The following is a 22,683-nucleotide window of genomic DNA, read 5'->3' as shown; positions in this document are numbered from 1 at the left end:
ATTTCAGTGTCCTATTTAGTGGATCAAAACCATAACTTAATATCAAAGAGAGGTGAGAAGACAAACAAGCACTTTTAATGACAGAGTCCGTTTGGAATTCAACACGTTTATGCAAACTTGTGCAGGAATACCAGAAACCTGCTCCTCCTCTTCAAAAGCTGACTTCACTGCTTGGCAATACAGCACCTTTTGTCAACATTATTCAATGTCTTAAGAAAACAATGAAAAGATTTACGGGAAAGGCCTATCAGCAATCACAATGAAACAAGAAGTGCAACACCATAACACAAGACTTGGATCGTGTTCTGCACAGTTTCATATGTCAGTAAATCCTGGAAATCAATGCAGCCACCAGCTCTAGAGTGAGTGCTGTAACTATGGGACGCTGCAGCATGTAATAAAGAGAAAGAAGATTGGGTTCAGCTCACAAAAGCACAAAACACTCGGCCTTCATGATACCGTGGCTGAACTTTATCAACTCTTTATCGAGATGGGAATACTCCTCACTACTTTCATTGTTGGAAATTTAAACATTACAAATGTTCTTTCCTCCGTGCTAAAGGCAAGAAATATTCCATGTTCGATTCCTTCTGTCATGAAAAGACTAATTAGCTTTAACTAATCCACAACACCCTCTTCACAGCTGTTGGCCATCACCTCCACTGGTTTGCAAAGGCCAATTAAAGCACTCTGTGACTTCTCCACTGGTTTGTGACGTGCTATTTATAAGCCTTGACTGACTATATTAGGACAAGAAGGTGGAGCTGGAGAGTGATCATTGAAGGCTAACTGGGGAAAAGTGCATTTCTTTGAGGAATTATATGTACAGAATTATGAAATTATTTCCAGAAGGACCACCAGCGAAGTAATCAGAGGGAGTAAAACTATCCCACAAGACCATAATGACTCTGGGCTAAAATGTATTCAGTTATTTCACGAGACAAGTTGATGTTTTTTGATAGGGAGTCTACGGAAGCAAGTGGCCTTACAATCCATCTACAATGCTAGTATAGTGTTCTAGGAAATCATTCCAAAACTATTCTTCCACATATTTTCATCAAAACCAGGCATCAAATATACAACAGTTTTATGTTGACTACATTTCTAAGGAAAAATGTGGTGCAGTTTGACAAAAGGTGGTGGACTCCAAAGGCAAGTTATGTTGAGGAAGCACAACAGAAATGATGTGAAGAACAAGCACAAGCCATCATTCACACTGGCTCTACTCACAAGTGTTTAATGAGATAAGAAAATCTGTATGCCCACATGAAGGATAAGCCAATAACAAATTCTAACCGTTTTCTGGGAAACTGCAAAGTCCAAAATATCACTGAGAGTACCAACTAAACGACTGGCGTGAAGAAGAAAAAATTCCTGAAATCTCAGATGGATTTTAATTTAATCCAATAAAAACTGGACGTGTATCCACTGGGGTACCGAATCTGATGTAGACTGACTGCAAGCTCATCATTCAGCTCACTCATAGCCTTGTGGTTCCTTCTCCTCAGTCACTTGAGCACTCCCAAGCCACTGAACTGAATAAAAATAAACTGGGACTTTATTTGCATTTTTATGGGGAAGAAAAACCAAATCCCAAATATTCAGACATTCTTTGGCAACAGCCAATCTAACCAGCTGCCTTTTATAACACACAGTTTTAATGGCCATGAGTAGACCTCTTAGGTGTGGTCAGAACTCGCACGCGATGATACTGAGAAAGATATTCAAGACCACCAGCCCTCCATAACTGTCACACTTGACTGCTTTTCTTATTTTTTGGCAACATGTATTCACCCTTAACGCCGAGCACCCATCAACATCAGACAGGTGTAGTAAGTCCGTCTGAACTCAATTATTAAGGCTGAAACGGATTTGGCCTGTAAAGATTGAAACTCATCACTGTTACCGTCCCTTAAAAGCCCAAAATACAATCTTAGAGTGTTACATGAGACTAACAGCATTTCAGACCAAAACTATCAGTCAAAGCCAAGAAAAAAAAAAACTAAATTGGAGCCCTTCAATCTACTCATGGAGCTTGTTTTCTTGGGAAAACCAGCGAAATGTAGACTCTGGTCCAATCCCTGTCTTTGTGGGAGGCTTTTTAGCTAAAGAAAGTGGTTTACTCAGTGAAAGGAAACCTCTGAGTTTGCTTAATACACACTGCATGGCAAAAGCTCACAACCACGAACGTCCGCAGGCGGATGGACCAGCTGCCACGACACAGACCTCAAGAGCAGAGGCCGGAAGGTTGCGCTCTCTGGTAAAAACCTTATAAAAATTTTCACAAACCAAACAGATGTTACTTGTTGTATTAAAGTTCAAAACATCTTATATTGAGCTTCAATTCAAATATATTGTGAACTATGTATGGGAAACAAAGTTTTATTTGAAGTCGTGTCTGGGACCTTTTAATGAATCCAAGTCCAAGTTCACTCTCCATTTAGCTTCTACCAGCTCCAGAGAAACATGACATTTTAAAAGCTCCAACTTTGCCTGTCTGCTGTTTGGTCATGAGCCGGTAGTGCACAGCAGGTTAATAACTTTGTCACTAAACAGCTGCCTGTAAATACTGCTAAAAACAAAGCAGAGAAGAGCAGCATTCAAGAGCCATAAACCCAAAACAAAGAGCTGAAAGCTGCTAATACACCATCAGCACTCAGTCATTACAGACTGAAAGGGACAGTATGACAGCGTGCTACAGTGCCATAAGAAAAATAAAAATAAATCAACTGATCAAAATTCCAGATGTTATATTTGTTCAGAGTCAGTATTTACAAAAAGTGTTATTTTGTGCAGCTCTAAAGCAGAAACAGGTTGCACTTTTCTTATCAGACATTTCTTTCTGATTTATTTCATGTGAGAGTCAAACTATCTGAATACAAGACAAGAGTATTTTCATATTGACAGTATGCTGTAATTGGGGGCCAGCTGCAGTAAAAGAATTTCAGCCAATTAGCCGACTGAATGTATTGCTCTTTTACAATGAACAGCAAAATGTTTCTAATTTCCAGGAAGATGACTCACCCCTCATGAATGAACTCCTCCAAAGCAGCACATTCAGACACCAGCTGGGGAGACTGACACCGCAGAGCCACGAAGGAAAGGATGGGCAACAGGTCGTCTGCACCGCTATCAGATGAAAGGAAAAGGAGGTGGTGAAATACAGGGAAAAAGGAAAACTGAAATAAATAAACAGGAAAAAAAACAACAAAGTGACATTTACAAAGTGCTTGTGCTCCCAAGAGAACAGAATGAAAACAAAATCAAATGTAGCTCTTAATGGGGTGCGTGTTCAGGGTTGGAAATGATAAAGCTATTTTCTCTCCCCGTGTTCTGCTGGGAGGACAAATTGCAGCCTGGGAGATGATGACAGCCAGATAGCCTTTTCCCTGCGTGTAGACAGTGACCATTTGTTTATCAGGACTCACACGCAGGGCTAGCTGCTGGCTTGCTAGTTTGCGTGAGAAGGTAGTTTGATGGCCCTCCAGTGACCCGGCTGCATGCAACAGGATACTCTTCTTCTGCAGGTTCTGGAAGGTGTGGACAAGCTCATGTAACCGCCGAGAGCTGGACCTCCCAATCGCAACCCTAAAGTATAATCTTCAGAGTTCACTTTTGTAAACATCGACCTCTCACACGACAACTTGTGTCTCTGCATTCCAAGAAAACAATGCACTGCAGTCACAAGCATAAATACTGATTTCAGAGAGAAGATCGGGTGCTTTGTTCTGAGTTTGCTCTGTCACAGTTTAAAAAAAAAAAATGCAGGAATGGACAGAGGGGAGAAAGCTCTTATTTAAAAAGGATACAGGGAAGGAATGGTAATCAACTGAGAAATACAATAGAAGAAGGAAACAAAGGGAATTAGACAAAAGCTCATAGACAAATGAACTCCCAGTTGGTCGACGAAAAAGACTTACCGGTAATGTAAAAGGAAATGCTCTTCAAAGATTAAAGAGAGGGCAATGAGTGCAACAGTGCGTTTGTGGGTGTGAGATCTTATATCAGAAAGGGTTGGGGGACAGATAGACCGACAATAAACAAATATACAGGGTAATTAAGTCACTGTACACCTAGCTGCTCTATCAGCAGAACGTCTTGACAAAATTCACTCCCAATTTCGGAGTACAGTCTGGATCAAAAAGTGGATACTGTGAGTCAGTGACACAGAAAAGAAAGGCAACAAGTATTTAGATGTACCAAGAAAAGCAGCCATGAGAGCGCCTGTACTGAGCCACAATCAGGACAGGAAAACAAGCACAAGCAGACCGGAAGCAAGTAAGTGCACAGGTCCAAGTTATTCTCTTCACTGACTTTCAAAGAAATTTCAAGCTCACCTTTGATTGCCGAGGATTTCACATTTCAATTAATGTAAACATAAAATTGATCTGCCTCTGGCAGTCTAAACAGTTTTGGTCATGATCCAAAGATTCTTTTTATTTTCTCTCACCAAAAGATGATATACTGGTTCTCAGAAACGCAGTGTTTCCCGCAGCGCATTATAGTCAAGGCGGCCGCCTTAGCAAACTCGCACTGCAACCTGATGACACATCCCATAAGTTTCACACAACACTTTTAAACCCAATTAAGTGTCCAACATCACCTAAAAGTGGCTTTCCAAACAACCCTGTAAACACTCCTTTTCTGGGACTAAGACTACAGTTTGTTTACTACTGTTGTCACTTTTCATTTTAGTTTCTGCTTGCAGAATGTTAAATGTTTAGAGTTGGAAATTCACCAGGTGGTTATTATGCTGATTGTAAGTACAGCACAGTTTTCTCTTCTGGATTTAGTTCAGTGTATAAAATGAAGCCACAATATCTGCACCTGCTTCAGTCCAAACAGACCGAACTCCACTAAACGTTCTCCATTATAAGAACTACAACCCACTAAACCTTTGTCTGACTCAGACCATCATCATCATTATAAATTCCACAAACTCCCATGTCTGTTCTTCTCCCCAAACCTCCTTGTTGGGCCCTGGGTTTGTATCGAGCTCAGACAGGACGACCCACTTTAGGGTCTGGCCCAGAAGAGGCACTCTATAGGAGGGCAACTGACCCAGGATAGCCCCTGCTGTGCCAGGCCTGAGTGAGCACTGATGAGACCTGACAGTGCAGCTACCAAGGCAGAGTCCTTAAATAATGTTTGGGTAATTCCAGAGGACTTAGACACAGCCTTTCCCTCCCTATTACATGCATGAAGTAAATTAGGAAATGACTTCTTCTAAAGTTTAATGAAGTGGACCGCAGACGAATTAAACAAAAAGAAAAAACACATTGTTAATAATCTTAGACTGTTTAACATTTTGCATGTTCAAGCAGCAATCTGTCAGTGAGGAATTATATGCAGTGATTAAGGAAAAGCAACAACAAAATGCCACTTTTCTGCTCATTTACTCACATGGCTGCTGTTTTAGGAGCAGAATCCATCTCATGAAGACACCTATAATCCTCAGCGCAAGCACAGATCAGGCGTAACGTCCTAACTGTAACAAAACAGAACCAAGAATTTAGCTGGATTGGTAATTATTTCATTTGTAATCCTCCCACAGCAAACAATGTTCAATTTAACAACAAATGGCTCAGTACAGCAGTCAGAGGCTCATGGTATTGATGAAGAAGATGAGATGTTTAACTTTAAAAGACAAGCTACTGCCAACACCAAGAAAATAGCACCACCTACTGGAACGCACAAAACAAAGAGATTAAAGAAACTCAAACACTGGTTGCACCCCGGTTAAAGAACATGATCTTTAGGATGAAGACTCCACATGTGCAACTGTCAAAAGGCTGTGGGTCAGTGAGGATGAAACACTATTCTGCTCTAAATGGGCATAACAGATAACAAATCGTTGGGTTTCAGCAGCCCTCACAACAAGTTCTAATCACAGTTTAAATTAAAGTTCCATAAAGTTTCATTCAATTCAATTCATTTTTATTTATATAGCGCCAAATACAACAAATGTCATCTCAAGGCACTTAGATAGTAAGTCCAATTCAAGCCAATTGGAATTCAATTAATTAATAATAATCATAATTCGTTCATATAGAGCCAATTCAAAAACAATTTCCTAGCTAAGAAAACCAACAGATTGCACTGAAAACTTTTTGTTTTTCGGTCCAATCTCCCGGCCTGAGCGGCGTGCCTGAGGCGACTGTGGAGAGAAACGACTCCCTTTTAACAGGAAGAAACCTCTGGCAGAACCAGACTCAGGAAGGGTGGCCATCCGCCTCGACCAGCTGGGGTTTGAGAAGACAGAAAAGAGGGGGGGGGGGGGGGGGGGGGGGGGGGGGGGAGGGGGGCGGGGGGCCACCGCGACGGCGGCACTGTAACACCATTCAGGATATCTGTTGGAACAGGGAAACACGAGTTAATGACCATAATAATATCACATATACATAAAGAGAGTAAAGTGAGGAAAGGTGTGTCAGATGAGGCCCCCCAGCAGTCTAGGCCTATAGCAGCTTAACTATGGGATGTTTCAGGATCACCTGAGCCATCCCTAACTATAAGCTTTATCAAAAAGGAAAGTTTTAAGCCTGGTCTTAAAAGTGGAAAGGGTGTCTGCTTCCCGGACATTTACTGGCAGCTTATTCCACAATAGAGGGGCCTGATAACTGAAGGCTCTGCCTCCCATTCTACTTTTAGAAACTCTGGGAACCTCAAGTAAACCTGCAGTTTGGGAACGAAGTGCTCTGTTAGGAAAATATCTTACAATGAGATCTTTAAGATATGATGGAGCTCGGTCATTAAGAGTTTTATATGTAAGGAGAAGAATCTTAAATTCTATTCTGAATTTAACAGGGAGCCAATGAAGAGAAGCTAAAACTGGAGAAATATGATATCTCCTGTTAGTTCTCGTCAAAACTCTGGCTGCAGCATTTTGGATCAGCTGAAGGCTTTTCAGAGAATATGTGGGACAGCCCAATAATAAAGAATTACAGTAGTCCAATCTTGAAGTAACAAATGCATGAATTAGTTTTTCTGCATCACTCTGAGACAGGATGTTCCTGATTTTAACAATATTACGAAGATGAAAGAAGGCAGTCCTAGAAACCTGTTTTATATGCGAGTCAAATGATAAGTTCTGGTCAAAAATAACTCCAAGGTTCCTCACTGTAGAACTAGAAGCCAAGGAAATACCATCTAGAGTAACTATATAGCTAGACAATTTCTCCCTGAAACGCTCAGGTCCAAAGATAACGACTTCAGTTTTGTCTGAATTTAGCAGCAGACAGTTCTGAGTCATCCAGGTCTTTATGTCTTTAAGACATGCTTGTAGTCTGACCAACCTATTGGTTTCATCTGGTTTTATAGATAAGTACAGCTGAGTATCATCAGCATAGCAATGGAAATTTATGCCATGCTGTCTAATAATGTTACCTAATGGAAGCATGTATAAAGTAAAAAGAATCGGTCCAAGCACAGAACCCTGAGGAACTCCATGACTTACTCTGGTGTGTGAGGAAGATTCTTCATTTACAAGAACAAACTGAAATCTATCAGATAAATATGATTTAAACCAGCCTAATGCAGTTCCTTTAATCCCAATAACATGTTCAAGTCTGTGTAATAAGATACTGTGATCGACCGTATCAAATGCAGCACTGAGATCCAACAGGACAAGCACAGACACAAGTCCGCTATCAGAGGCTAAGAGGAGATCATTGGTAACTTTCAGCAGTGCAGTTTCTGTGCTATGATGCACTCTGAATCCTGACTGAAACTCTTCAAACAGATTATTTCTGTGTAAATGATCACAAAGCTGAGCTGCAACTATTTTTTCAAGAACTTTAGACATAAAAGGGAGATTGGATATAGGTCTATAATGAGCCAACACCTCTGAATCAAGAGTAGGTTTTTTAAGTAAAGGTTTAATTACAGCAACCTTAAAAGTCTGAGGTACATATCCTGTCAACAAAGACAGATTGATCAAATCCAATATGGAAGTGTCAATTAATGGGAAAACCTCCTTGAACAGTTTGGTTGGGATTGGGTCTAAAACACAAGTTGATGGTTTAGAAGAGACTATTGCTGTTGTTAGTTCAGAGAGATCAACTGGGCAGAAGCCATCTAAATACAAATCAGGTTCTAAAGATACTTCTAAAGCTGCTGTACTTGATGATACATCACTAATAATAGTGGGAAGGACTCCATCAATCTTCTCTCTGATAGAAACAATTTTATTAATAAAGAAGCTCATGAAATCATCACTGCTGAGAGTTAAAGGAATAACTGGCTCAGCAGAGCTCGGACTCTTAGTCAGACTGGCTACAGTGCTGAAAAGAAACCTGGGATTATTCTTATTCTCTTCTATCAATGATGAATAATAAGCAGTTCTAGCTTTACGAAGGGCTTTCTTATACATCTTAGCTGACGGTGGTGGTCGTGACATCTATCTTGAAAACAAGGATAAAAACAATGATGACAGCGTATCACGAACATGGTAAGCAAAAGTAAGACCTTTATTAACCTTATCAATCTCGTGGTTAATAATTTGTTATTAAATTAACTTCAACCTTTGCAGAATTATCCTTAAAACTGAAAAAGTGCCCGAACACTTTTGTTGTTGAATCTAATGCTCTTGAACAGAATTCCTTTTCAAGCCAATGGGGGGGAAACAAAAACACAGTCTAATTTACCAATAGAGTTTCACCTACCTATACATTCCAGCTTCCTCTGTGGACAGCAGAACTGAAGCAGAAGCTTGAGCTCCTGCACTGCAGACTCATAGGGGTAGGAATCTTGCAGTGCACAAGGGTCTTGAGGAAACAGTTTTGGGGGAACACCGACATCTCCCGGAGAAGCGTTGCAGAACATCATGATACTTTTCTCGAATGACTGCTCCCTTTCTCTGTGGACCCTCCTGTCAAACACAGAAACACAAAGTGTGTGAAATAACTGAGCCTTTTCACATCAGATGTTGATCCTGGTGGCAGTTCAGCTCAGATTCCTATGCTGCATCGAATTAAAAATGTCAAAACCAGGATTTCCTTTACGTTTTTAAGTTACTCCTGTAAGTAAACATTATGAGACTTTATTACCAAGTCAAAGTTCAATGGTCCTAGTTTTTCCACCGTACTGCAGGTGGTGAGTGAACTTAGATAGTTTAGGCACCGGAGATACTAGACAATGAGAACATGTGGATAACAAAAGCAAGTGCAACTGCAGCAACTGGTCCTGTAGCTTGTTCACATTATATCTGATGCGTCAGCAGGACCTGGAAAAACTAGTCCATGCATTCATCTTTAGTAGGCTTGACTACTGTAACAGCATCTTTACAGGTCTACCTAAAAAGTCAGTTAGACAACTGCAGCTTATTCAGAACTCTGCTGCTCAAGTCCTCACTAAGACCAAAAAAGTGGACCACATCAGTCCAGCACTGAGGTCTTTACACTGGCTGCCTGTCCATCAGAGGATAGACTTTAAAGTTCTGATGCTGGTCTATAAAGCTCTGAATGGTCTAGGACCAGAATACATCAGTGAACTCCTGACCCAGTATGAACCTTCCAGACCCCTCAGGTCATCTGGATCCGGTCTTCTATCAGTTCCCAGAGTCAGAACCAGACATGGAGAAGCTGCGTTCAGCTTCTATGCTCCACATGTCTGGAACAAACTCCCAGAAAGCCTCAGATCAGCTGAAACACTCAGTGTATTTAAGTCCAGGTTGAAGACACGCCTATTTTCAGCTGCATTTGAATAAAGCTCCAAATCTGAAGCTTGAGTTTCAAAACTTACATTACATTTTAACTACTGATTTTATCTGATTCTATCTATTGTTCTTATTTCTTTCTTTTTTGTTTAACATTTAAATCATGCTTTTTATTTCTACTGTTTTAATGTATCTGTAAAGCACTTTGAATCACCCTGTAGTTAAATTGTGCTATACAAATAAACTTGCCTATATGAGTCTGTGTAATTTTCCCAATATAATTATGTTTATATGTGTTTGGTATTGCAAACATGGGTACAGACCAAATTTCTGCTGTTTTTCAACAATAAGACAAGCTGAATTATTTCTACTGGTTGATACAGAGGTCCAATGAAAGAGTCCAAATTAAAATGCCTGCAAAGGTAAAATGAGAGATGCTTCAGCCTGTGGACAATGTTTAAAGATAAAAACCAAATTCTGTGAATGTACAACCAGACATTAAGTGAAAGCAACTTTAACAGATTCCTTCTATGTAGCTTATTGTTAGCTTTGATATTAGCTGTAATGTTAAATATCTTTTCAATTGTAAGTCACTTTGGATAAAAGCGTCTGCTAAATGCATAAACCTAAACATAACAGGGAATTGTTAAAGAAGAATTTGCCACGGTGGTGTTGTAACTTGTTCTACGATGATTCAGTGTTAAGTAACGCAGAGGATGGGAAAATATTTGATGAGAACATTGTGATGCATGTAAAAGCCAAGCAGTTTTGGCAAAGCTCGACTTTCATTTGTATGCCAGAAACTTATTTTCAAATACATTTCTCCATTTACTTTGACTGTACTGTTACAGCCTCATGATGTGCGACATGTTTGAACGATATATTGGGTTGCTGGGGAAATGTACAAAGAAGACAACTACAGCGCAAAAGACACGGATCACAGGACATAATCAGAAATGTAGAAAAATAGGACTTTACTTCAAATAATGATCCAAATATCTTATTTAAAAAATTGCAGTCACCGTAGCTCAGCTTTGTCTTATCCACATTGAAAAAAAAACGAGTTTAACTTTATGTAGTTTATCATCCAATTACATCTTCTAATAACACAGCTTGTAATTATTCGCAGGTGGATTGTTTAAAGAAACACTTGGAGGCAGTTAAAAACAACCTACAGAAAATACTCAATGGAAAAGCACACAGATATTAGCCCCTTTCACACTGCCGAATAACCCGCGTTTAATCCGCGAATTTAGCGTGTCCGCTGTTGCGTTCACACTGCCGACCCGGGCTGCCGCGTCAACTCGACTTTCGACCCGCGTCGGACCCTAGTCTTTTTGCCGAGCCGAGTTTGGTGTGAACACAATCGACGCGGGTCGGACGTGGGCGTGGCGTGAGGAGTTTAAAAGACAGAATGGACAGCTGGTTCAGAACAACAGCGACAGGTGAGGACAAGTTTCACTCTGTTTTAGCCTACATCAAGTTGGAGACATTTTTTAATATGGCCAACTGGGGAGACAAGGAGGTCCGCGAGCTCCTCAGCCTCCGAGCAGAGGACGTTATTTACCGCCACATGTCGGGGACTATAGTGCTCTTGTATTCTCCGCATATGTTCTTCGGCGGCATCCCATGTTGTAACCATCCACACCCCGTAAAATAACATCTCCATGAACTGCATATACAATTGCAAAAACGAGCCCTCAAGGTGTATTTAACCCTACCTCCGACGTATGGCTTGTGCCTACGTCATTGTACACGCCCAGCATTTTATGTGTTTCGTGTGACGCTCTGCCACAAGGCAACGCCCCCTGAACTCGGCTTCAGGCGACACGGGTCACCAACACGCCAAGCGTTCACATTGCTCGACGCGGGTCGAAGGTGCAATTTGGACCCGCTAAGATAGCGGGTCGCAGTGTGAAAGGGGCTATAGATATAACACATGCCGTTTATCCTATAAATACTGTTAGCTTATGTGGGCCTTATAATTTGACTTATAACTCCCCCAAAACAGGTTAATAGGTCATATTTTTAATGTCATATTTGGAGGGGAACAGGTTATTTAGGCTGACAGTCTATAAAGATAGTTTCCCCATCTTATCTTTATTCAAATTTGGATTCTGCATGTTAACACAGCTCTATCTCACAGAGAGTTCCCCTTTATTGGTGTGAACTTACTCCAAACAGAGCGGAGAATAAAGTACAGTATCTATCATTTTATCTCAGACTGAATGTGTTAAAAGAAAACAGCCCGAGTGGATAGACGAAAACACAACATAAACTAAACATGCAACTGTCCAAACATTTGAGGTTTAGTATTTCAACTTGTGTTAGAGGATTAAGGGTGCACTACCTGAATAGAGCCACTAGAGCGCTCCACAGGGGGGTGAAGAAGGCTTCCTCTATGCTGGCAAGACACAAGTCCTTCAAGATGGCCGTGTTTAGACACTCGAAGGATAGCAAACATAGTGAGAGAAGTTGATCTGAAACATTACAAGAAATAAATAACTCAGTCATTACACATCAATGAGAGGAAGTTGTTAAAAATAAAAAAGTAAGACACTTTGTGACATCCATCCTTCACTGTGCTCACCGACTGCTATATGGATGTCTTTGACAACAGCTTTCAAGTGTTCTTTAAGTGCTCTTTTCTCCAGCTCCTGGGTATGACCCTCATCCTGCTCCAGCTGCATCGAAGCATCACATGTCAGCTCAGACTCTGAGGTGGAGTCGTCTGTGCAGCTGAGAGGTGGAGCCCAGTCTAACTGGGACAGAAACTGCTCCAAATCTTCAAAAGAGTTCTCCCGGTCCACTGTCACCTGCGTATGGGGCTCCTCCACGTCCACATTATCGTCGTCATCGTAGTTGGTGTTGAGGTCGTGAGAGCATGAGGGAGAAAGTGAGGAGTCTGTGCTGAAGCTCTGGCCACCAATGCTACTGCCTGCAGTCCTGATTGGCTTTCTGTAACTCTCTAAATAATCCACAGCATTGTCACACAAACAGAAGAATTAATACTTTTATTACCGTTACAGAAATTACATTTATGATATCGATAGACATAGCTCTCAAGAGTCAAACAGAAAATTCGAACTGATACAACTTTCAGGTCCCTCCCCCTCTGTGGACGAGGTTGTGCACGTGAGTTCACACCAGTGTGCGCGCACACAGGCTGGGGGCAGACTCACGCTCAGCATGGAAGACGTGGTTGGTGACTGTTCTGCTCAGATAATAGATAAATAATAAACCTAACGTGATTGGTTAAAAACAGCCGGGAGCGCTCGATTTTTGCGAGCACGATTACAGGCTTTAGAGGGAGCTACAGAATTCGGGATTTTTCCTAAACAGCCTATTTAATATTCTACTTCCAGAATCCCATGACAGTTCAAGCTAATATGACTAAAAAGCAGACAGAAATAAATACATGTTCACCAACACCATCATTTGCAAGACAGACCCCCATTAATTCCATCCTTCATACTTTACCGTAAGATTAGCGTGGTTTACTAGAATTCATCCCCTGGCTTAACGCACACAAACACATTTGTAAAAACCTGCAGGTTTTGCAACTTTAATCATCACCAGCTCATTCTTTATGTTAGGCATAAAGAGGAGAATCCTGTAGCAAATAGTCTTAAACTGTAAATCTGGCTGATATCTGAGGAGAGCCCTGCCGCTTTCTTTTAAGAGTTTTAAACGATATCAATTTTACTTTCTTTATTGCTCTCAAAACACATGTGCAGAAGAGTAAGTAGCTTGTATGGGACTTGTATTTTTTACCCCTTACTCACAAAGGCTCCCATTGTTGAAGATTGTGTTAACTTAATTTACTGTGCAAGGACCAAAGGCAGTTATTTCTTGATTTGATAAATAGGTTGGCCCTACTTGCCCCTCTGACCTCACCTGTGCCATAATAATATTTTACTTTGCTTTGTTTTCCCCTCACACAGGTGCTTCAAGTTGGTCACATTAATGCTGGAAACTGAGGTCCTTTTACGGTTTCGGTGAGTGTACACTTTAAGACTTGGCTTTCACCGACTAAACTACCTTCCTAAGAGAAGAAAATAAAGATAAAGGTGAGCTCAACCCTTCAACTCACCCCACAAAACACCCGACTTTGATTCTTACCTGGAATAAGAAGGTTGTGAACGCTGCGAGACGGCCGCAGGGGCAGGGCGAAACTCCGCGGCAGGCCTTTGCTTACGATGGGGTAAAGCCTGTTGTAAATTCTGTACTGGTGTTTCCTCAGCAGCCTCACCACTGGGTGGTCAGACCGGCTGAGAACACAATGCGAATGCAACTTAATCAGCATGATGACAGTATTCAGATGAAAGTGCAAACTCTCAGAAAAATCTACCAGCATTTTCACAACATAGCCTTTAAAAAGCTTTAAGTTTCAGAGGAAACCCTGCTTTGTACCATCAGATTGTAAGAATAATACTAATTTATTGCATATATATATATACACACATACTCACACACAAAACATGTCCACCTCTTACATAACTGAAGTGTTGGAAGCAAACTTGAGTCAAACTAAAATCTCAAAAGTTTAAAAGTGAAACAAACACTTGTGAATTATCATGGTGTAATGAGAAGGCTGCTAAAAATAAAACAAAACAATATCGAGTTTTTGTATCAGAAAAATCTGTTGTCTAATGATGCAGTGAAATAGCAAAAGCCTAAATTAATTCCAATAATAAAAAAGTGTGGCGCATCTGTAGGTGTGATATTACTACTTGACAATATCTGGTAGAAAATGAAGGTTCAACAGTTTCATTAGTTGAAATATTACCAAATCTTCATTTGGCCCAAATGTGTTAAATATCATGCTAAAAATTGTCCAGAATCTAATTCCAATCTGATCTAAAATAAGAGACGAAGGTCTGTTAGCTTATAAAAAAAGTTTGACTTTGTGTTATTTAAAATCTCTTGTTCCATGATTCTGAAAATGGTGCAAAAATGCTCAATTATGACCAGAGGTTAAATGTAGCAATTTAACACGCAAGAATAACCTGAATTCTGACAAAGATGCAAATGTTTTGTACAGCATACGTACATTATGTTTTGCTCAACCAAAACATAAGATTGGGGAGTTTGAGACCAAAACACAAAGTCCAACAGCTGAAAGATGACCAGCACAACCAAATCGAAGGACACTCCCCCTTATCAACCCCTGCTGCGCTTGAGTTAGTGTCTTGGTGTTGAGGAGACTCAATCTGCCAAGTACTTGTTTCATTAACTACGCTGCAGTTAAGCACAAATGTCAGCCTAAGACTCAGTTAAAATCCTCATGTTGAAGTCAGTTACCTGAGCAGATAAGAGACCAAATCTGACACAAGTGTGACGTCAGGGTTCTTCTTTATTTTGGCTTTCCACTGTTTGGGCCAATCCTAAAAGGCACATAAAAATATAGAAATATATATAAATTACAACAATATCTGGAATTAAATATGACCACTGAGATTACGTCACTCATTATTAAAGGTACAGCTGCAGGGTCTCAAATTAGAGCCTTTTTTTCCTGAATTTGTGGCATAATTGCTCATTATTGTTCAACACTGCAGCACGGTAACTCCAATGTTCTTTAAATGCCATCTTCTGTAGCAACAGTGAAGCTGTTTTTAGTATTCTGTGACTCACGTGTATTGGCTGCACTTTGGCTAAATCATTTGCCATCATTCAAGGCCTGATTAAGGTCTGGTTATCTACGCGGATCCTGTGAGCTCTGGTGACTGGTATTATTTCATGTCTTTAAAGCGTTTGTTCCCACACTTACATGGTCTTGCTCATACTCCAACACATTGGTATAAAGAAGACGCTGCTCTTGCTCTTCTGAGGTCATTGCCCCAGATGCAGCAAATCTCCTGTGATGACAAACACATAAACAAGACGTTATGGGTCTGCATATTTGCAGTGTTGAAAGCCAATTTATAGATCAACCAAAATTGTAATCATTAAGCCTTTCTGGATGGTTTAGTTCACAATTTCTTTATGGATACTACAACCCTGTCATGTTTGGAACAAATGAAAAGAGTATCTGTAACTGTATTACTCAATCTATGATATCCGAGCATGTTTTTTCTTTGTAAAGTAACTAACTTGAGTAAATCTCATGACCTAAAACTGACTTGACCCCTCGAGGTTTTTTAAATAACACAAACAGATAACAGAAGCTGTAGTGATTGTTTCAAATGTACTTTGGAGCCCAGACACTGGAAAGACAATGATATCAATTTAAGATTTAAGCGACAATGAAAGAGACTTACTTGAGGCAGGGAACCTTAAAACATAGAAACTGATAATGACTCTAGATGCAATTGGACAGGCCTACAGCCAATCAGAGCAACAAAGCTGTGTGTCTGTCCCATATAAGATAAACAACAGCGATCAGCCAGGAGAGGCGGACGCACTTTGCCCAAACAAATGACAAAAGGAACACACACTTTCAGATCTGTCTGCTTCTCAGGCTGAGAAAAAACAGAAAAAGTCCATTCTTGAGATTAATTTTCAACCCGATTCAACAGTGTACCTGTTTGCCTCCTCCTGTAGCCTTAGTCTTCTCTCCTCCATCTTCCGTTGGAGCTGGGGTAAACATTAAGGGAACCTCAAAAACATCCAAGTCTCAAATGAATCAGCCATTAGTGAGGATAATTACGCCTGCTGAAGGTCAACATCAAAATCATGGATGATATTTTATGACATGGGCATTCCTCTTTTTAAATGTTAAAAGTAATTTAATCTGATATTTTACTGCTTATATGTTAACAGAGCCAGAATTGAAATTATTTACAGAAACCAACATGTTAGTGAGTTACCACAATGGCTTTACTTTGTGGATTCCAGTTGTGTACTTAGACTGATGACAAACACAACGTATCACACTTACTCTGGATATATTACCGTGTTTCTGCAGCATTCACATAAATAACTGTGTGTTTTGACCCCGGCAGAAAACAAGTCAAAAGTACACTTCATGGGGCGATCGGTGGCGTAGTGGGTTAAGCAGCCGCCCCATGTACAGAGGCTACAGTCCTCGCTGCAGCTGGCCCCGGTTCGACTCCCGCACTGAGCGGCCCTGTGCTGCGTGTCTTTCCCCTCTCTCTGCCCCCTGCTTCCTGTCTCTCTTGAACTGTCCAAACATTAAAGGCATAAAAAGCCACAAAAAAAAAAACACTTAAAAAGTGAACTTCATAAAGCCTGGACCTCAATTTTTTTTCTTTTAACGTTTTCTATATTTAGTTAAATTTTACGTCGGTGTTTGAACTGTTTCAACAACTAACATTTAACCAAAGAAAATCCTAACAAACGTGAGTGTGGTTCAGGCAAACCAAACAAAGGCGTCTGCAGGAAAAGAAAAAGAAGATTGGATTTCTGAAATCTGAAAACAAAACACCGCCTTAAACTATGATGGAAACCAGTAGTATTTATTCATCAAACAACTCAATCAAAAGTATTTTAAAAGAATTCCTAGAGAAATAATTAAATAAAACAAAACAGCAGAAAATGGATAAACAGAGCAAATAAAACTGATCAATCATTTTTTTTTTTTTAATTTACATTTTAACCTTCAATCGCATAGTTATGACTGGTTATTTTCAAGCGGGTATACAAAATATTTCCTTACTTTAGCTTAGATTAATGTTTTTTTTCATATTTTCAAGTAAAACGACATGAGTTCTATACTGATATAACAGGCAAAAGATAAAGCACCTAAAAAAAATTCAAATTGGAAACTAAATTCAATACTAGTTGAGACTTTAAGACCTGCAGATCAACAGCATTAAGAAGATGCATGATGGCTTATAACAATCCCCACTGAGCTATAATATATAATTAATCTACAGTTAAAGGTTCATTCCACCATCCGATGAGCACTTCTCCTATCCGAGCAAATTTTCCACCGATGCCATCATTTTACCAGAGACACCATTGTTCAACCTGTGCTCAGAAATCGTAAGCTGCTCGTCATTCAAGTGTCGAGTACCTCAAAAATAAGTAGATGTATACATTTGCATTATTTGTTTGTCTGACCAGCAGAAAAAATATATTCAATTAATAAAATTGCATTAAGCAATGCATTAGAGAGAGAATCATAATATTAGATTATTTACCCTTCACCGGTTAAGCCAAAAACAGATGGGGACTGTCAACAAAGCAGTAGACAAGCTGACAAAAGGATACAGCATCCTGCCTGGCTTTGGCTATGATGAGGTTCTCCATCATCTGCCGCTGGAGGGACAGGGTCTGCATGGGGGGAAAAGAGAAGAAATTGCTAAACATAAGCACTCACAGAAATACAAAGGACCATACATTACAAGTTTCATTAAAAATAATTAAAAAAAGACAAGAAAAATCCCAGATTTTTTAAAATTTATTTAGAGTTTTATTGAATTTATAAAAAGCAAAAATGGCAAAACAAAACACAAAGCTGGTGGCACAACTCATAAACACGCCCTCTCCCACCCAGAGTCCCAGCACAGACACGGCTCAAAATAAAACTGGAATGAAAATGCAGAGAAAAACCAAGTGCCCCCCAACACGCATTAGTGAAAAATAAAGTCTTCTTTCGTCTTCGTGTGAGTCCAAAAGAAGTCCAAAGAGATAGTCCTGTGCAGAATATGTCCAGTGCTTCAAACTAATCCTGTCAGCTGTGAACAACCCAACTATTACAGCAGAAAATAAAACTTTTGATACATTTCACATCTCAGATAGTAACAGACATCATTCATTTCGACATATTCATGAAGTCCAAGATGTGGCTTTTAGTGGTCTGGCGCACACTTTTCAATTTGTAGATATTTCCACAGAAAAAGTTAGTTTAACATTAAGATTAACACACCAAACTTATCAAAACTCTAAAAAAAAAACAAAAAAAAACATGATTTTACAGTCTTGTGTTTTTCCAAGTTATGCAAATACTGTATCTTGGTTCATACCTCATACCAACTTGCCCCTCAATTAAATGGTAAACAGTACTCATTCTCGATGCCTACCATTGCTTTTTGGCTATCTTGTAAATATTCTCTGGGAAAAAGAAAATGAAAGTTACACCAACAAGCTGAGGACAAAGAAAAAACAAAAAACAATAATGTTTCTTAACAAAAACAACACGATGAAAACAGAAATCATGGGTTAAAAATAAATTCATTATCATTACAACAAACACAAAACCCTGCGGGAGTGTTTCATTTCACCTCGGATCTTTCCTCAATGCTGATTAGAACAACATTAAACTTAAATACTGGGCATAGATTAACCTAAAATTAGTTTTGTGGCAGTAAATGTTGTGCAACAGCTCCTGACATTAAATCAATACTGTTGTGGAGCAAACTTCACATGGAAAGAATGTCTCAATTATCACAAAAAACTAATTATACCAGTAAAAATGCATTGATCGGTATGTGTCCTCATTGTGTGAAAATAAACGCTGCAAAAGATGTGGCTAAATGTGCAAAACACAGGGCACACTGAGCACATTTAATTTGAAAAATGTGTAGTTATTGCACCGTTTATGATGAATTCTTGGAAAACTGACATTTTCAGCACACGTTTATCCTTATTGTTGTGTCCAACTGTTCAGATATCCAAGTTTCAGGAGCGTGGCTCACAGGCTTTGACTTTTCGTAAATTACAGTCAACAGAGTGAGGAAACGTACCTGGTGTTAATTAGCTAACAAAGTTAGCCGACAACACATTACCTTTACAAACGCCTTTAGTTTTCTCCAGTAAGATCGGAGCTCCACTTGATGCCGAAACATTTTCCGTATCTAAATGATAAGTTTACGTTATTTTAAGAATCTCCAGAAAAAAAAATTAAAAAAAAAAACGTTTGCGTCCAAACGTGACAATTAAGAGAAGGTTGTTGTTGCATCTCGCTTACCATTTCTATTTGTCTTACGTAAGTGAAGGAGGACGAGGAGAAATACCTCTGCTTCGTTGACCTTACTTTATCTAAAGTTAAATAAGAGGCCTCTTCAGTACACTCCCCCTTCACCTGAGTGTTCATCATTAACAAAGTCACCGGAAGAAAGAAGCGATTTCAAATCAATCACCGGAAGTCGCCGTGCTGGCATTATTCAGTTTAATGCTTACCAACGTGGTTTGTTCATACAAATACGTGTGCGTGTGGTGCTTCAAAATTAATTAGTTTTTTTTTTTATCTGTTTTTGAAAAACATGCAATAAAAACTAAGATAAATAAATTATCCAGGTGTCTCGGCACTCTTTAATTGTTAAGTGGCTGAAAAGATGATAAATTATGCCCAGCTATACACACATTCATGATCAGAAGCCTTATATATGACCATATGAATGACCAGGTTGCTCTTCTTTCATGTAACATTCATCCATTTTCTATACCTAGTTAATTTGATTCAGGGTCGTGGGGAGGCTGGAGTCTATCCCAGCAATAACCCATGCAGGGTACACCCTGGGCGGGTCGCCAGTCTATCAGACGTGCTACACAGAGACAAACAATCATGCACATTCCCTCCAAAGGTCATTTTAGAATCACCAATTGCATATTCTTGGACGGTGAGAGGAAGTTGGAGTACCTGGAGAAAACCCACGCATGCACTGAGAGAACAAACTCCACACAGAAAGGCCCCAGCCACGATTTGAACCAGGAACCCTCCTGCTGTGAGGCGACAGAGGTGGTTACGCCACACGACCAGCCCTCTTCAATGTAACACCATATCCAAAATGTTGTACAAACTTGGTGGTTAATAGGAATGTAATGAGGGATATTTCTTATTTCTTACAGCAGGGCTTTGGAGCTACTGGTAGCCATCGATCACACATAAATAAATCATTTGTATTCGTAGTTAAATCATTGTATTAGTACCTTAAAAAAAGGTGGAATGTCACATTAGTGACTTTGTTTCAATGGAAATTTAACCTAAAGTTCATTAGTTACCATTTGTGTTTTTGCTTTATCGTGACATACATTTCATGCATTTGTTTTTTAATCATTTGGACGATTTTGAGCGTTTTAAAATGTCGGATTTAGTTTCTTACACCACCTTTTATAGAAAGCCATTAATTGAACTTGTGATGTTTTTAAATGTCTCATAAATAAAAGTCACTAGAAATGAGTTAACACTTCTCTCTGAGCCTCACATTTTAAAAACGGGCATTTGATACTGCGAAATGGGGGAGATAAGCTGTCACATGTCGATGTCAACATAGAGCATTAAACAGGCCAACATTGCTGTCATCTCTGTTCAAAGTCAAAATAACTACAGTGACAATGAATAAAAAACAAAAGGGTTAGTCAACAGCCAAACCATCTGGAAAGAAAACATACTTATTGTGCTGTGTGTGTATTTGTTGGTAGAATAAAGCCAAACGGACAGTTTAATATGTTGTTGATATAGCATCATATTGATTATTTCATTAAATACCCCTTTGAAGCAACATTGCATTAAGCTCTGGTTGGTTGAGCACATCGAAGCAGTGGATATTTTGATATATTTTGAGAACAAGAGACAACAAAGGAAAAGCAGATTACAAGCTTTGCTCTGCTGTCAAAAAAGAGAGTAAAGTTGACATTACAGGCGTTAAAATGACAGAAGCTCTCAAAGAAAGCTGCCTTTAACAACCTGCTGTTCCAGAGGACAGCATTCTGTTGCCCTCTCAGCATTCTGAAACCAAAGTATGGCATTTTCAGCCTTCATCAAATTACAGACGCTTTTTTACTGAAGGTGCATGAAAAAGTGCACCAACAGCCTGCTGCTGGGAGTTTTGGCCAGCAGTGTTATCAGTGACACTTGGACCAGGAGCAGGTATCTCTGTGGTCAGATGTGGATTTTATTCCACACAGCATCGCACAAAAGGCAGAACAGCTTCGGGACTGGTACACCAGCCAGTCTATAGAACTGAAGTCTTCAAAGTAAGTCTGTGACAGGAATCCAGATACAATTACTGTTACAAATCTAATTAATCTAAGCAGAACATGTTGCAGTACATGTGAGAGTACCTGCTACCTAAAGGGTGGTTCCATTTCAGTTTCTGTCTTTCTTTCGCACCTTATTTCTTTGTGCCGTTGAAATAAATCTTAATTATTAAAATCAATTAGGTAGCAAAATTACAACTTGTTGCTGGGGGCAATAGAGGGGACACCTAAGATGTTTGATATTCAAAGCATTGTAGTGCTCTCAACACTGACGGCATAATTCACTTTCTTATATGTGTTCTGTTATCTGTTATGTTGTTGGTTCATCGTCTTTAATGTTGTGCGGTTCATTGTCTTGAATGTTATGATGCATTTAATAGTTGCGGTCTCTTTAAGAGATCCGGTGACGTTTCATGATAACAGCTGTTCTGTTGATGCGCGAGCTGTCAGTTGGAACTGTCAGTTTTTGTCAGTTGGAACTGTCAGTTTTTGTCAGTTAATAAACGCGACTCACAGGGTCTTAATGTGAGAAGTTTTCGGCTCATCTTTTCGCCTAAAGGCAACTTCCACAGTGTAATTATAGTGTTCTAACTAATCCTTTCCAATTAAAGGTCCTAGACTGTTGACTTGGTTTTGGTTTATGGACTAGCCCCACATCCACTGCAGGAGTGTATTAAAAAAAAAAAAGAACTCAGATAGGTCAACCCGAGCTGGCCCAAGAGGAGATTACCCAGTTAGTGCCTTTGCCTGTCGAGCATCTCAAACCTGGGACAACAGATGAAAATCATGTATATTCACACTATTAATATTCACTGATATACACTGCTTCTGTTTACACTTCAAACTTCAAGCTTTAATAATTTAGACAAATAGTTTAGCAGTTTGTCTGTCTAGAACATTTATACTGTATGAAACAGCTGTTCTCACTTTAATTTGCTGTAACTGTGGGATAAAATGTTCAACCCTTTTTCTAGTTGTTTCAGAGGTGGTAAGGTTCCCTGAAACAGAGTAAAAGTAAAAGCAGTGAACTGATGTGGAGGTCCAGCTAACTTCTTTGCCTAAATCATGGTATTTGACTACTATCTCCTTATAGTTCAGATGTTTGATATTCTGTGGCTAATATAACAACTTTATAAGAT

At 39.6% G+C, this 22,683-nt stretch overlaps 1 protein-coding gene across 1 annotated transcript in view; it reads right to left on the bottom strand.

The window, feature by feature from the left end:
• Positions 1-22,683, bottom strand: part of vps9d1 (VPS9 domain containing 1) — a 39,299-nt gene that overhangs the window by 9,883 nt on the left and 6,733 nt on the right. Inside the window, exons 6-15 of the mRNA XM_075469325.1 lie at positions 17,834-17,896; positions 16,182-16,234; positions 15,429-15,516; positions 14,960-15,042; positions 13,778-13,926; positions 12,246-12,623; positions 12,006-12,135; positions 8,664-8,869; positions 5,404-5,488; positions 3,025-3,129 (exon numbers count right to left, since the gene is read on the bottom strand). Coding sequence (XP_075325440.1) covers positions 3,025-3,129; positions 5,404-5,488; positions 8,664-8,869; positions 12,006-12,135; positions 12,246-12,623; positions 13,778-13,926; positions 14,960-15,042; positions 15,429-15,516; positions 16,182-16,234; positions 17,834-17,896 — 1,340 coding nt within the window. The remainder of the gene's footprint in view (positions 1-3,024; positions 3,130-5,403; positions 5,489-8,663; positions 8,870-12,005; positions 12,136-12,245; positions 12,624-13,777; positions 13,927-14,959; positions 15,043-15,428; positions 15,517-16,181; positions 16,235-17,833; positions 17,897-22,683) is intronic.

The sequence above is a fragment of the Odontesthes bonariensis genome, chromosome 7, assembly GCF_027942865.1.
Source record: "Odontesthes bonariensis isolate fOdoBon6 chromosome 7, fOdoBon6.hap1, whole genome shotgun sequence".
Taxonomy (NCBI): Eukaryota; Metazoa; Chordata; class Actinopteri; order Atheriniformes; family Atherinopsidae; genus Odontesthes; species Odontesthes bonariensis.
The sequence above is the reverse complement of the archived record's forward strand: the minus strand, read 5'-3'. Positions and strand labels throughout refer to the sequence as shown.